At 43.8% G+C, this 14,244-nt stretch overlaps 1 protein-coding gene across 1 annotated transcript; it reads right to left on the bottom strand.

Moving 5' to 3' along the window:
* Window positions 1–4,891: 4,891 nt before the first annotated feature.
* GPR45 (G protein-coupled receptor 45) lies at window positions 4,892–10,404 on the bottom strand. Its single transcript, XM_048495608.1, has 2 exons — window positions 10,297–10,404; window positions 4,892–6,454 (listed from the first exon to the last, which is right to left on the bottom strand). The coding sequence occupies exon 2, from the start codon at window positions 6,253–6,255 to the stop codon at window positions 5,119–5,121; it is 1,137 nt and encodes a 378-aa protein (XP_048351565.1). The 5' UTR covers window positions 6,256–6,454; window positions 10,297–10,404; the 3' UTR covers window positions 4,892–5,118.
* Window positions 10,405–14,244: the final 3,840 nt, after the last annotated feature.

The following is a 14,244-nucleotide window of genomic DNA, read 5'->3' as shown; positions in this document are numbered from 1 at the left end:
ACCTACGTCATTGACTGATTCTAAGATGTGGTTCAGACTTCAGGTAGGGAGGATCCACAAAACAACTCACTTGTAAAACTGGGGTTGGGATCTCTAATGTGCCCTCCCACGGGTGACCAAGTATTTTTAGAAAGTCGGTGTGACTTTTGGCCAACAGGGCTTATGACTGGTTTAGAGGTGAGCACAGTTTTTCTATTTGGAAATTTTCCGGTTTTCAAAACTTGGACATGTTCGGAAAAGCTGGAACACGAAATTTACCTTATAAAAAATTCTCCCCCAGCTCCATGGTGATTTTCCAAATCCATGTGGACCTGGGAAAAGGCCTCAGGGAGAGCTTCAACTCAATGCTGAAGTTCTCCCCACTGCCATCATTTCGGAAGTCCACTTGGAAAACAGCAGTGGTATGGGGGCAAGTTTGCCCAGGAAATAGTGGCGCGGGGGGGGGGGGGGGCAAGTCCACTTGGGAAACAAGTGGGGATGGGAGGCCAGGTGGCTTGAACTCCAAAAGCTGATGAAGCCTATTTTTGCAGTGAAGAAAAAGGCTGGTGTGGCTTTTTGGGGGGGGGGTGGTGGGGGGTGGTGGTGTAGATTGGCTGTGCACATTTTTAACCAGATGTGTTTCCGCACTCCTACATTCCTGCTGAGTGACCTTGAGGTAGTCACAGAGTTCTTTGGAACTCTCAGCCCTACCCACCTCACAAGGTGTCTGTTGTGGGGAGAGGAAAAGGAGTTTGTAAGACTGCTTTGAGACTTCTTACAAGAGAGAAAGGTGGGGTATAAATCCAAACTCTTCTTCCTCTTCTTAAAAAACAGCTTTACAGCACAAGGATCTTCACTGTGTGACTGAAGGAAACTGTATGCAAGAAAATATTTGTAAAGTGTATGTTCATTTTAAAAGGCATTCTTCAAAGTCGAACTGGGCCTCCTGTTGGATGGATAGGTAGCAGGGATGGCTGCAAGTGCCTTTCAGCAGCTTCAGTTGATAAGCTGCAGCCCTTCCTATACAAAAAGGGATCTTGCCCCTGTGGTGCATGCTTTGGTAACATCTAGATCAAATTGCTGCAGTGTATTCTATATGGAGTTGCTATTGAAGACTGGAAGCTGCAATCGGTACAGAATGCTGTGGCCACAGTGTTGTCTCAAGTGGGCCATACAGCCAACATCACTTCAATCTTGTTTCACCTACACCGGCTTCCAGTTTTCTTCTGTGTTCAATACAAGGTGCTGGTATTGACCTTTAGAGCCCTGTATGCACCTTGAGACCAACAGTCATCAAGGACTGCCTTGTCCCCTAAGAACCAATTCACTCTGCTCCTCCTCAGAGACCCCTGCTTCACTTGTTCCTGCTATCTGAAGCTAGACGAGTGGCAACCCACGAAAGGGCCTTCTTGGTTGTGACCCCAAAACTTTATAACAACCTCCATTCCAGGGAGATTCTTCTGCCTCCCTCTTATTTGTGCCTTTTGCCAATAAGCGAAGACTTTTTTGTTTCTTCTGGCATACCCCCAGTAACAGTTATAGACCACTTTCTTGTGTTTTTAATTCAATTTTATATTTTACCTGCCTTTTAATGTGTTTACATTATGAGCTGGTGGGCCCTAATTGAGTGGAAAGGTAGTATAAAAATGTTCTAAAACAAACATGTGGTTGGCTCTACCGACTGTGGAAGCCATTTTACGTTTATGCCCACAGAATTCCAAAAGGGCCTGTGGGTTGAAAAACCTCAACTAGATGAGTCAGAGAAGAGTTTCTGAATTTGCACATTAACTTTGTAGAGGGGTGTTGATAACTTTATGCACTTGCGATCTAAATTAATTGGGATTAAATGTGGTTGAATTTGGGGAGAATTGTTGCCTATAATACCGCTGGTACAATGGGATGGATCATTTCAGAGTCCTTATGGAATGCAATATTCTTGATCCTCCACTATTTGAAAATTCTCTGCCCCCAAAATAGCGTATTGGAACAGGAAGGTTTCAGTTTAGGCCTTTCCAAATTAAAATGAAGCCTATTAGCCCCAGCAGATCCAGCTGTTCAGACTTAGTCATGATGAATTTTGCATGGAGTTCCTGGCATGGAACAGGACTTGCCAGCTTCCTTTCTGTTGCAGACCTGAAGGGCATGGGCTTTGAGAGGGAGTCAACCCAAGGAAATGGGAGCCTATACTTCCCTGTAAAATGGAAGCTCACTCAGCTTGCATTAGAAACCCTTTTCCATTCCAGCCATTTTTCCCCCAGACTGCACCAATGTAACTGGTAGTAATACAAAAACTGAAGGGGTGAAGTAAGAACCTGGAATAGTGGGTTAGCAATATAAAACTTCAAACTTAGCTATTGTTATGTTTTATGGACTGATTGACTATTTCACAGCTGCTATCCATTGACGGTCCAAAAGAATATATTTCAATTTGCAATGGTGATTTTAAAAAAATGAATTTTTCCAATTGCCTGTCTCTGGGTAATTTGGAGAACAAGGGTTGAAACTCCTTGAAAATTTCCTCATGAATATCTGGCTTTGCACAGGTGGAAGTGCTAAAATTACTTCTGGCTGTTTGTTTAGCAAAGTGTTTCCCTACTATCTCTTCCAGGTGGAAGAGATATGGTGTCGTGATTAAAAGCGGTGAACCCTTATCTGGTCAATGGGATTCGTTTTCCTTGCTCCTATGCATGAAGCCTGCTGGGTGACCTTGGGCTAGTCACAGTTATCTGGAATTCTCTCAGCCTCAGTTACCCCACAAAGTGTGTGTTGTGGAGAGGAGAAGGGAAGGGAAGGAAAGGCATCTGTAAGCCGCTTGGAGACTCCTTAAAGGTTGATAGAAGTGGAGTATAAAAATCAACTTATTTTCATCATGCAAGATATTTCTTCCCAGACAATTTAAAAACTAAAAATCACTCCAACCATCTGGGATATATTTCATTGCTCCGCATCCAGCTGATGCACTACTTTCAGGCAGAACTGCAATTACATTTTCCTTTCCACTTTCCCACTGCTAGATGCAAGCCCACAGTTAGGAGTTAATCTCTTTTGAGCTTTGATTATTGGTACATATGAAACCAATCAACACTACCAAGAGAGCTTTTATCTTCCACTGAGAGTCAGTGGTGTACAGTGGTTAAAATATCAGACTACAAACCGGGAGACACGGCTTCAAATCTCTATTCTGCCATGGAAGCTTTCTTGGGCCCCACTGGAGACACAGTATAAATGAGGTAAATAAATTATATGGTAAAAAAATATATTTTTTTACCCTAAGGACAAAAGAAGATAACATTTCCAATGGGAGAAAAAAGCAAGAAGATGAATAATCTGAATATACACCTATTATGACCATACAAACACATTATATGGGACCCAAAAGATACACAAAAAATATAGCTGTTTAACTAGCAACCATGCAAAAAAAAAAAGCACTACTTGATAAATGTTAGTCACATCTTCAATTTATTATACATCTTTGTGGTACGTGTTCTTGTGAGTAGTTGTGTGCATATGTTTGTACTTGCTTCCTAATTTTAAAATAACACATATAAGTATTTGTCATACTTTTGTACCAATATGTTTGCACCTTCATAGGGGAGTTTAACACTGTTAAAATTTGACAATTTTGCAAAATGTGTAATAGTATGTGTGATGTGAATCAGGACATGAAGGATATAACTATGAAAAAGCCAAACAGAAAGTGCAATCTAAAGTTAGCTGGACAAAGTCCCATTGAAATCAGTGTGACTAACAGCTCCTATCTAGCCACAGGTAGTCCTTGGTTCATGCAACGTCATCACTAACCCATGGGGTGATGTCACATCACATTTGCTAGGCAGATTTTGTTTCCGGGCTGGTTTGCCTTTGCCGTCCCCAGTCATCTATGCTTCACCCCCAGCAAGCTGTGTACTCATTTTACTGACCTCAGAAGGGTGAGTTGGCTACCTGAAACCAACTTCTATCAGGATCAAGCTCAGGTCCTGTGCAAAGCTTGGACTGCAGCACTGCAGCTTACCATCGGGCTCTTTTATGGCCCAATCTGTGGAGGCAGTGTGGGTCCGTTCTGGCAGATTTGCCCTTCCCAGGGTACTTGCCCTGATAGAGAGATAAACATGTCGGCAGGTAGATGCCATGGCCCTCTGGGACGGATGGACGCACTGTTGAGCACTGCATCAGTGCTCCTTGATGGCCCCATCAGCGAGCAGGGGTGTGTTGGAGGAGTGCCCGGGATGGAGCCAATGTTAGACAACTTCCACCCTGGCTTTGCAGCCAATTACGCTACAGCTTAGCCCTTGCAAGTGAATTAAGATCTATGAAGGCCTTTTTGATGGCGGGTTTTGTTTTTTTCTGTCTCCCTGCACCACTGGAAAGCTCTCTGGAGATGGTAGGGTGGTGCAGTAGTGGTGCTCTCTGGCCGCTTGGACTGTTAAGCTCCTACTTACAACTACTTAAAATCAGGTACCATCACTTTCAATGGGATTTCTACCTGTGTTTTCCTATAAATGGACCCTGAGCTTATTTGGAGGCTTTAGCAGGGAAGTGCAGCTATCGTATACCCTTGACTGTTTAAAAAGGAGCCTGCTGCAGCAAGGCTTCCTCATCCAAAATTGGCATTTTGCTTGCCTATCGTTTCCTGCTTGCCTCTTTTGGGAGGTCACAAAACCTGGAAGGTGCTTTGCTTTCTAATTGGCTGCTTGGCTTCGCAGGGAAAGGAAAGCTATAGAAAAGGATGCTTTTTCTAGCATTTGAAAACCACACACTTTCTCTGATCTGTGCATTTGGGAGATGCTAAGAAAAATGCATAAATGACAGTCTATAGTGAAGAAAATGTATAAATGAAAGTCTACAGTGAAGGAAAGGTATGCTCGCTGTGAGGCAGAACGTAAGTACATAAATGGCCAATGGTACAAGATTCAATTTGCTGGCAGAATATTTAGTCAAATCTTTTTATTTTCTTACCGTCAGACTATTGTTACATGTGCTGTTACTGAATGGGTAACATGAAAAAGTTCCAATGTACTGTGCAGTTGACACCAAAGACAGCACTGCGAAATGGCAGTGGAAAAGTAGTGAGGAGAGAGACAGGCTGTGGCTGATTCAAACTTTCTGTTTCTTCCCAAGAACGCTCCTGCTTTAGTCCTAAACTGCAGACTGATACTCGCTACACACATATATCGTGCTTGGCCTTATTCTCCTTTTGGTTCGTCCAGGCACTTTAGGAAAGATCTTTAACGTTTTCGGCATGAACTCCAGACAGGCCTCACGGAATTTCTTGATTCTCCAACAGTAGATGACAGGATTGAACACCGATTTGAGGTAACTCAGCCACAACACATAAGTGCTGGTGATGTAGAATGAGGGGCTATAATAGAACTGTCTGCTGAACACAGACATCAAGCTGAATACTGTGTGGGGGAGCCAGCAGAGGGAAAAGCCAACAAACAAGATGAGAATGGTTGTGAAGGCCCTGGTCTTGAAGCTCATGTCAACATTCATCTGATGAGGCTTTGGCAGCCCCATCAGGCCCAGTTTTCTCACCTGACTCAAGCACATGTTGTCAGTATGGTTGTGGATCCTGACAGTATTCCGGCGGACAGTATTCAGAATGCAAAGGTAAGAATACAACATGACACTGAAAGGGACAAAGAAAACAGCCACAATTAATGTCACAGCATAAGCTCGGTCTGCAGGAAACTCTGTGTACCCTAGAACACACTGGGGAGCCCGGCTTGGGACTTCTATAAATGTCCATCCAACCAATGAGGGAAAAGAGATACAGAAGGAAAAGGTCCAAGAAACGGCAATCATGACTTTGGCACGACGAGGGTTCAGCTTGTCTTGTCGCTGCACAATGATAAGGAATCGATCCACACTAATTATCAACAGTATAGAGACTCCTTCCAAGACAAAGAACCAATAGAGCATGGCTGACAGTCGGCAGAAGTAAGCCCCAAAGTTCCAGTCCACTGTTACGACAGTGATGGCAGTGAAAGGCATACAGAACAAAGACAGCATGATGTCAGAGAAGGCCAAAGTAGCTAAAAGCAGATTGATTGCTGAGCGCATGGCCGGTTTTTGGTAGACAATGAGGCAAACAATGGCATTGCCAACGAAGCCTATGGCAATCATGACAAGCATTATTATGGCCAATAAAAACCTGAGTGGAGGAGGTAAGGCTGTGGAACTGAAGTCTGTGAATTGGGTGCTCACATTCAGAGCACCAAACCCGTCTCTCAGAGTTTCGTTGCGTGCCATCACAGAGAAAAATGCCGACATCAGAGATGCAAAGCGCCCCAAGTCTTCCTTTTACTGTTGACATTTTCCCATCGTATCACCCACACAAACTTGGAACCAATGATATCTCTGACAAATCACAGAAGAACAAACTTTAGGGAAGTTAGCACACAAGTTTCTTGGGCTGTGTGGAGATGATCGCAAAGACATTACCAAAGCATTCATTCACAGACTTTCCAATCTAGAAACAGGAGAAAAGAAATATGGTGAAACCATTTATAATCTCTTAATGCACTAGCAATATTCATGGGACTTTCTCGGAACACAACACCTGGGTCTCCCAGATCCTAGTCCAACACTCTGACCACTATACCACACATTCTTCAATTCTGGTTTGGTGCCAATGCATAAAGGGGCTATCATACTAAAGTCTCCAAAACAGACTGCTGTTTTTTGGTTAGAAACACCTTTCTTCTAGTTTGGGATGGGAGAAAGACAGGACAAAAATCCTTGTGAGGCCTGTGGGACTCGTCGTGTGATTTTTTTGGGGGAAAAGGAAAAATAGTTCAGTTTGGTTGGTTGGTTGCAGAGGGTTTTTTGTCCTTGTGTAATTAGACTCCGAGTTTTTGGCAGATATTTCATTTGGTTGTGTGTATGTGTTTTCAGACCCTTGCTCCAGGTTTTTTCCCCCAGGGTGTGTGGATCTTTCTCTAGGTTTCAGGGTCTGGGGGAGGGGGTCTCGTCAGTTTTTTTGTGTTGATTTTTCATCAACCCCCCCCCCCTTCATTTTCTGATGCTTGAATTTCTGTTATATTGTGGCGTTATGGTGAGCCAATCCCTTGTTCCTAGGTTTTCCTTCATTTATTTAAACTTCAAGGATTTGTGCAGAGTGGTTTTTGTTCATTGTGGCTGTGTTGAGTTGGTGGAGTTATATTGTTTTGCTCCTCCTTGCAGATTTTATTTGAGCCATTTTGATATAACAGTTCAGAGATTTAAACAGAGGCTTGTTTTAACAAGGGTGTGTTAGGAATTGATTAAAACAACCTCAAACTGTAATTTAGATATAGGGCTTTAGTTCAGCTTTGATATGGTATTTTTAAAAATCCATTACAATAGTCACTCTCTATCCCATGTCAGTCAAACTACACAGACAGGAATTATGATCACTGGACGATCTCTTGACAAAGTTGGTCAGCTGATTTCCATCATAAAAATCTCAGCCTGTTTCTAAAAATCCTTATAAAGTTCTTCCTGAGATGGGACATTTGAGAAGGAAATCTGTACAAGGATGCTGTCCCTTTAATTTTTCATCCCTTTAACCAGCTGTCTGTCAGGCTTGGTTACAACACTGACAAATGGTACCTTTTAAAAAATTGACACAGCAGAGATACATGGGCAATATTTAAATAAACCACTTAACCTGTCAGTTCGAAATGCTTCCTGCTGAAGCGAAACATTAGCCTTTAAATAGATGCGTTTTGTTAAATATTAGACCAAAGGAGCACTTCCAACTTAAACCTTGCGATAAGGGCCATCTGTAACCAATGAAGCATCATAGCAAGGTAACCACCTTGCAAATGGCAACCAAACTGTAGGCAGCCAGAGGCGTGATGAGGTGGTCGGCTCTGATCTCAAGCAAAGCAACATCATCTGCATCCTTCTGTATCTCTGTGTTGCAATCTCTCACTTTCAAGGAAGAGAGCAACAGTCCATGGTAAATTAGGGAGTGATCTTTCTTAACAAACAGGCAGAAACAATAGTTCATGACAGCTAAATGCACTTGTAACTAAATTTAAATTGACCCCTCGAAGAAGACTGAAATGGAGTGTGCTTAGGCAGGATTAACCAACATACAGAACGGGACTCCCAATAAATTTCAGTCTCTCATCAGGCTTATCTGTCACATTATTATTCCACCTTTCTTCTAATGCACCCAGGGTGGCGGGTATGATTTGCCCTTCCTGCATTTTATCCTGACAACCTCACGAGTTGGACTATGCCAGAAGTGAACCCCAAATCAATCAGTGACTTTCAGGGCTGAGCGGACATTTGATCCTAAGGAATCAAACCTGGTTCTATCTACAGTTTAGATCCCACCAGGCTAAAAATACGTTGGAATCCAATCCCACCTTTCCCCCTTGCAGTATTTCGCCCATCTCAATTTGATGCTGGGGAGCTGCTCCTTCTGACAGAAAAAAGCCTATAGGCAAATGTGCGCACTAAGCTGTAAGTTCTCTCTAAGACTGACCTTCATGGCCGATGCACCTGGAAATCTGGTAGGGTTTTCTATTAAGAAGAGTGACAAACACCTGTCAAAGCTGCCTGCAGCAGGTAGCCATGCTGTTTGCTGTAATCATTTTTACACACCTGTGTAGCCTACCAGTGGCACCTTCTGACAGCCATTTTCCCCTGTTGATGCACTTCCTGTCAGAAACAGACAGCCGCCTGGCTTTAAGGAATCACTGCCTCTGAACATGTTCAGAATGCCTTCGGGCTGTGACTGCAGTTAATAGTCCATCTGCGTGGCTATTTAAGGTCTGACTCACGAAAGCTTATAACTGGAATAAATGTTGTTAGTCTTTAAAGTGCCACTTGGTTTCTGTTTCACTATAAGAAAAGGGATGTTTCAAGGCACAGCAGGGTACACACTTCTGAACAGGACCAACCACCTTATCCACAGGCATCTCGGTCCTCTCAGTGTTGGGCCTGAAGACACAGTGAGCTTGGCAAGAATGTCTTTTAACTGTAACAGAGGCCAATTAAGGACACCATCTTTTGGAGCAAAGGGGGCAAAGGATTTCAGTCACCAGCGTGGGATAGCAGCTAGCTCTGGGTTAGGGTTAGGACATGAATTTGATTCCCTGTTCTGCCATGGAAGTCTGCAGGGTGACCTTCCAGTAACACACTCTCAACCTAACCTGCCCCACAGGATTGTTATGGGGGAAAATGGAGGCAAGGAGAATCATATAAGCTGCTTGGGCTCCCCATTAGAAAGAAGTCAGGGTAGAAATCAAGTACAATTTTTTAAAATTTGATTCTGCTGCTGAGTATCCTGTAGTGCAAGTGAACAAACTCAGTAACAGTTAGCAGCAATAACTGCAATATCTAACAAGTGGTTAATTATAGTCTTTAAAGTCCATATAGGAATATCTTCCTTTGAGGATGGAAACCTTGGACTCTATATAGAGTGTGACTGTTCAAAGCACTTCAAGATGCATCTACTGAAGGTGGAGGTATGGAAAAATGGCCAGAGCAACCCGGGCCAGAGCTACCCTGCCACTTTAAACCTTGCCTCATCAATGCTTCAAAGACCTCCCAACTCAGCTCTTGGCCACTACACCAGCTTTCCTTTGGTTATTCAAGAAGATATGAATGAAGTGAGTGTTGATACACATACTGACTGGCGGGCGGGCGGGGAGGAAATTACTGCACACAGAAATCCAGATGTCAAGAAGAAGGTGTCAATATCCTAACACTAGATGACAGAGCCAGAAGGCCTGGGATCCACACCTTTACTTACCTTATGAACTCGAACCTTAACTCATTCTATTCATGGAAGAGTTATCAGTAGAAATAATGTTGACCAAAGTTCTTAGTAAAATGACTGTGGGGAAAAAAGCAACCACAACTTTGAAACCTGGTTGGGGCTTTGGCCCTCCACTTGTATGCTATACATGTCAAAGTGCCATTTAAAAAAGCAACAACAATAGAGGCAGAAACTTAACCACTGATCAGTTATATAACGGGGTGGGGGTGTCCGTTGCCTTTCCCCTAGATCTGCGAATGCTGCGTTTTACAGAAAATCAATGGATTTTCCCCCCACCCTTCCACTCATGTGGTTAGAAACATTAAAAAATGCCGATTGTACGCTGAAAGGAGATCCGCACACGGAAGTACAGACACCGTTGCATCTACACGCCGGGCGACTCCCGCGTCGCTATTCAGACAAGACGGATGCCTGGCTCCAGCCTTACTGCAGAAAGTTCAATTTAGGCCATAACGTGGCAGTAGGTGCATCCGCTGCCCCCCTCCGCCGCCCGCTAGAAAGTCTCCCCAGCCGCCCTCTCGCCCGGGCAGCCTCACCTGCAAGCCAGCAGCATCCCTCCGCAGAGCCCGCAAAAGGTGCACAGCCACGTCACGTGCCACAGCGCCAGCAGCTCAGCCCGCCCCTGCACGAGCGCGCGCCGTCGGTGCGGGTCTTCGCTCCGCCGCAACGCGAGAGAGCCTTTGGTCACGCGCGCCCCCTGTCGGCGTTTGCCCAGCTGTAGACTGGGATGGACCACAGGAGCCTGGACTCTGTAGCTGGGCAGCTAATACCAGGAAAAGAGCGCCCAGGCCGAAGCCTGCCTCGAAACCACGCTTCCTTGTGGACGGTTGGATCTTTCTTCTTCAAGATCTGTACTTTGGAACAGCTGGGTGACGGCAGCCAGTCTGGATCTCGCGAAAAATTTATCAACATTAAAACTGATGCACTTATGGCCTTTGCCAAAATGTGTACAGGTCTTAAAATGCTTTCTTCCTTGGCTTCATAAATGCTATGTTTGAACCTAGGTTTTCAACAGGACTGTTCAAAGACCTCTGCTGCATTTATCCCTCAAGTGTCTTTTTAGGATCTAAGTTCAGACATGTACCAGTGTTCATAAAGAATAAAATATATTTGGAGCATGCACAAAGTTAGGGAGTGTCTTTTCCTCACAGAACTGATTCGGGTTAATCCTCTGGATGCAACTGTTGCATAGCCTTGTCGTACTACAGACTTCAGTGGAAAATCCAGTTGCTTGTCTTCATAAGAAAGAGCCTGCTGGATCAGACCAGAGGCCATCTAGTTCAGCACTCTGCTACTCGAAGTGGCCCACCAGGTGCCTTTGAGAGCTCACATACAGGATGTGAAAGCAATTGCCTTCTGCTGCTGCTGCTCCCATCATTCAGTGTCTTCAGAGGCAAACATTGCAACTGCAATGGACCAGGAGGCCTGAAAAGGAATCTTTTCTGTTTGTGCCTTTAGGTAAAGCTGTGTTCAGCTTCCATCCTTGCTCTTAAGATAAACTTCATAAATAAGAATCAAAAATAAATGTCATAAAGGATAGTGCACTGGAACCTTTCTGTCCTCCAGAGCTTGTTCCTTGACTGGCTGCCTCGCTGTCTAATGAACTGATGCACTTGCAATAAACAAATACCAATAAATTTCTCTTAGTCCACGATCTGACATCTTGCATAGTGCTAATGCAGCATCGGGGCCAGCAGTGGGACAGCTCAGTGATGGGATTCAAATAATTTTACAACCAGTTCTGGTAATTACCAGTTCTAGCAATAATTTAACAACTGATTGTTTACAAGCACCATTTTAACAACCGGTTCTGTCGAAGTGGTGCAAACCTGCTGAATCCCAATACTGGGGCAAATCCTACTCCACAGTTCAGAAAATGTGTTAAAATGCTGCTATAGTTCAGTGGTCTTTCTCGCCCTAGGATCCACTGACCTGTAAAACACATAATATGAGATGTGTTAAATACAAAAGGATGTAGAGTTATGACCTCACCAATGGGAAGGCCAGGACCATGGGCAGCAGACCAGAAAACAAGTCAGGTATAAGAAATACAAGCTGAACACAGCCAGGGAACTCTTTCCTACCAGAGACCTTTGGGGAAGGGCAGTATATAAAATTAATAATAAATAAATAATAAATATGATCCCATCTTACTATTCTACTGCTCCTCTCAGCATGTTAAGCAAACAGAAGTATGAATCATGGAGTCCTTGCTCTTTACACATGCGCATGAGCAGCAGGTTTGTCCAAAAGCCGACCAAAACAATGACTCAAGGACCAGATGACCCAGCAGTTAGGATTCATCACAACCCTCTCTGAAGTGCACCACTACAGCCCTCTGTAATCTCTTAAGACTAACAGAGCACTTGGGTGATCCGTACACATTAATTCCTATGTTGCAATGACTGATTGTACAGACCAGAGCCAGAGCAAATTCTTGTAGGCAACGAAAAATTAAAACTCCGCAAAGGCGATGGCATTTAGCCTTGATAGCTCAATGGAAGCTCCACATCCAGATCCGGCCCAAATGCTGAGGAACAATCAGAAAAGGGCTGTTGTCATCTCTGCGCCCTGCCACATCCTTCCTGAAGGCATCTGGATAGCAACCAAGTTATCCTGGTCCAGAGGAAACTTAAGTTTCAGTAGTAGGCAGCAATGCCGCAGATCCTAGCAGGCCACAAGACTTAGCCCACCTGTACATCATAATGGTGTTTTGACTGGTGCAGGTCGCATTGTTTCTCCATATACACATCTGGAAAGACAGCAAAGGCTCTATCTAGATCTTACCTTTGGCTGCTACATGTTTTCCTCTTTCACGCTCAGTTCCCATCATAATCACCAATACCAATTAGTTAGCATATTTCAAATGATCAGTGTGTCACACACTTTCTAATTCTTTCAGCAAGTCTGCAAGGGAAGTTTTAACCATATGGGACTACTAATGAGATAATGGGTTTGTCTAAAGCCACTGAGTGAATGCAGTAAAAGTGAGATTTGGCTTGGGAACCTACTAGCTTGCGTGCCAAGAGTTCAGAATGGCAGGGCCTGATTTCATCTGTGTTGACACTCATTCTCTTGTGCAAGGTTGTAGAAGAGAGAAGGATGGTGGTGGAGCATGTGTGTACATAACCAAAGCCTTCCATACTTCCAATCCTTTTGCCATCTGGAAAGAGTCTAGTCCTGGCCAATAGTTAAGTACACTTCTCTACAGATGACAATGGAGATATTTAAACCAAACCAAACCACAAACTGAGGTAATCTTGGACCTGTGACATCTCACAGGATTGTTGCAAAAATAGAATGGGAATGAGACAGATGTTACCTACCTTGAGGTCTTTGGAAGAACAATGAAATATTCTTTAAAATTATACTGTTTTTCATGGAATGAAGGAAGGCTGGCATGTTAAACTGTGCCTGGGTAAATATACTCACCACAACATAAGTAGCTGAGGTGGAAGCCTTCCATCCTGTCTCCTTTTTCTACTATTGTATTTGATAAATAACAATGAGTAAATGGAGCCATGGAAATGAGAATTACATCTGCAGAATGTTTACAGCTATCATCAGAACACAGTGTAGGGACTTTTTAGGGTCATGTGACTTGAACAAAAACATGATTGTATAAATACTTCATGGTCCTGCCCATCAAGTTTCCCCCTTATTTAATCAAAACCAGGATCCAGATTTGTAGAACTCCAGCACAGTAGCCTAATAACAAATGAATTACCTTCCACATTTTTTTAGAGGACATTTTCTGCTGGAGGCCGGGGGTGGGGGTTGGGTGGAGAGGGATGTGGCACACACTCAACCACTTCTGCAACAATGGCTAAAAATTGTTCATGCAGCATTCTGAAGTTGGCATGAAGCTAGTGTGGGCAATTATTGTTTCTGCCATGAGATCACAGGCCCATCATATGTAACTCTCAGCACCAGCACCCCTATCTGCACTGAGGGGATAGCACCTAGAAGATCAGTTGTAAGGATTGCAAAATAATGTATGCATGCAAAGCACGTTAGGCATTTTCTATATTTTGGTTCTCTTCAACGATGCACTCTATATTTCGTGTCATGCAAAATGAAGGTGATTCAAGCATCAGGTATACTGTCTTAGTCCAGTTGATATGTGCAGTCTGGACATGCTGGCCACTTCCAATTGTAAATTATAGGACTGACTCCTTAAGTGGTGAGTGTAGTTTTCCAAAATGATTGCTCTTCTCACAGACATCACAGTATCCATCACATTTTCACAGGCATGTAACAAAGGACAGAAACTTGTTGCCTGCAACTTAGCATCATTGCAATGAAACTTGTCTGCATGAAAGAGTCCAGCATAGGGGTGATACTGGACCATTCTGCTTTCAACCAGGCAGATTCCTTAATAAACCACTCCCACGGGGGCAATAGTCCCTCTAACGCCAGTAGGGGACTGTGCGGAAGTTCCCTACCTCTGCACAGAACAGAGCAGTCTGTGGAAGCTCCCCCTA

This window comes from Sphaerodactylus townsendi, linkage group LG04 (genome assembly GCF_021028975.2).
Source record: "Sphaerodactylus townsendi isolate TG3544 linkage group LG04, MPM_Stown_v2.3, whole genome shotgun sequence".
Lineage (NCBI taxonomy): Eukaryota > Metazoa > Chordata > Lepidosauria > Squamata > Sphaerodactylidae > Sphaerodactylus > Sphaerodactylus townsendi.
This window is presented reverse-complemented; position numbering and strand designations above follow the sequence as displayed.

What these genes read in the sequence shown, in the direction of transcription:
- GPR45 (XM_048495608.1), bottom strand. Translation starts at nt 6,255, where the DNA reads ATGTCGGCATTTTTCTCTGTGATGGCACGCAACGAAACTCTGAGAGAC.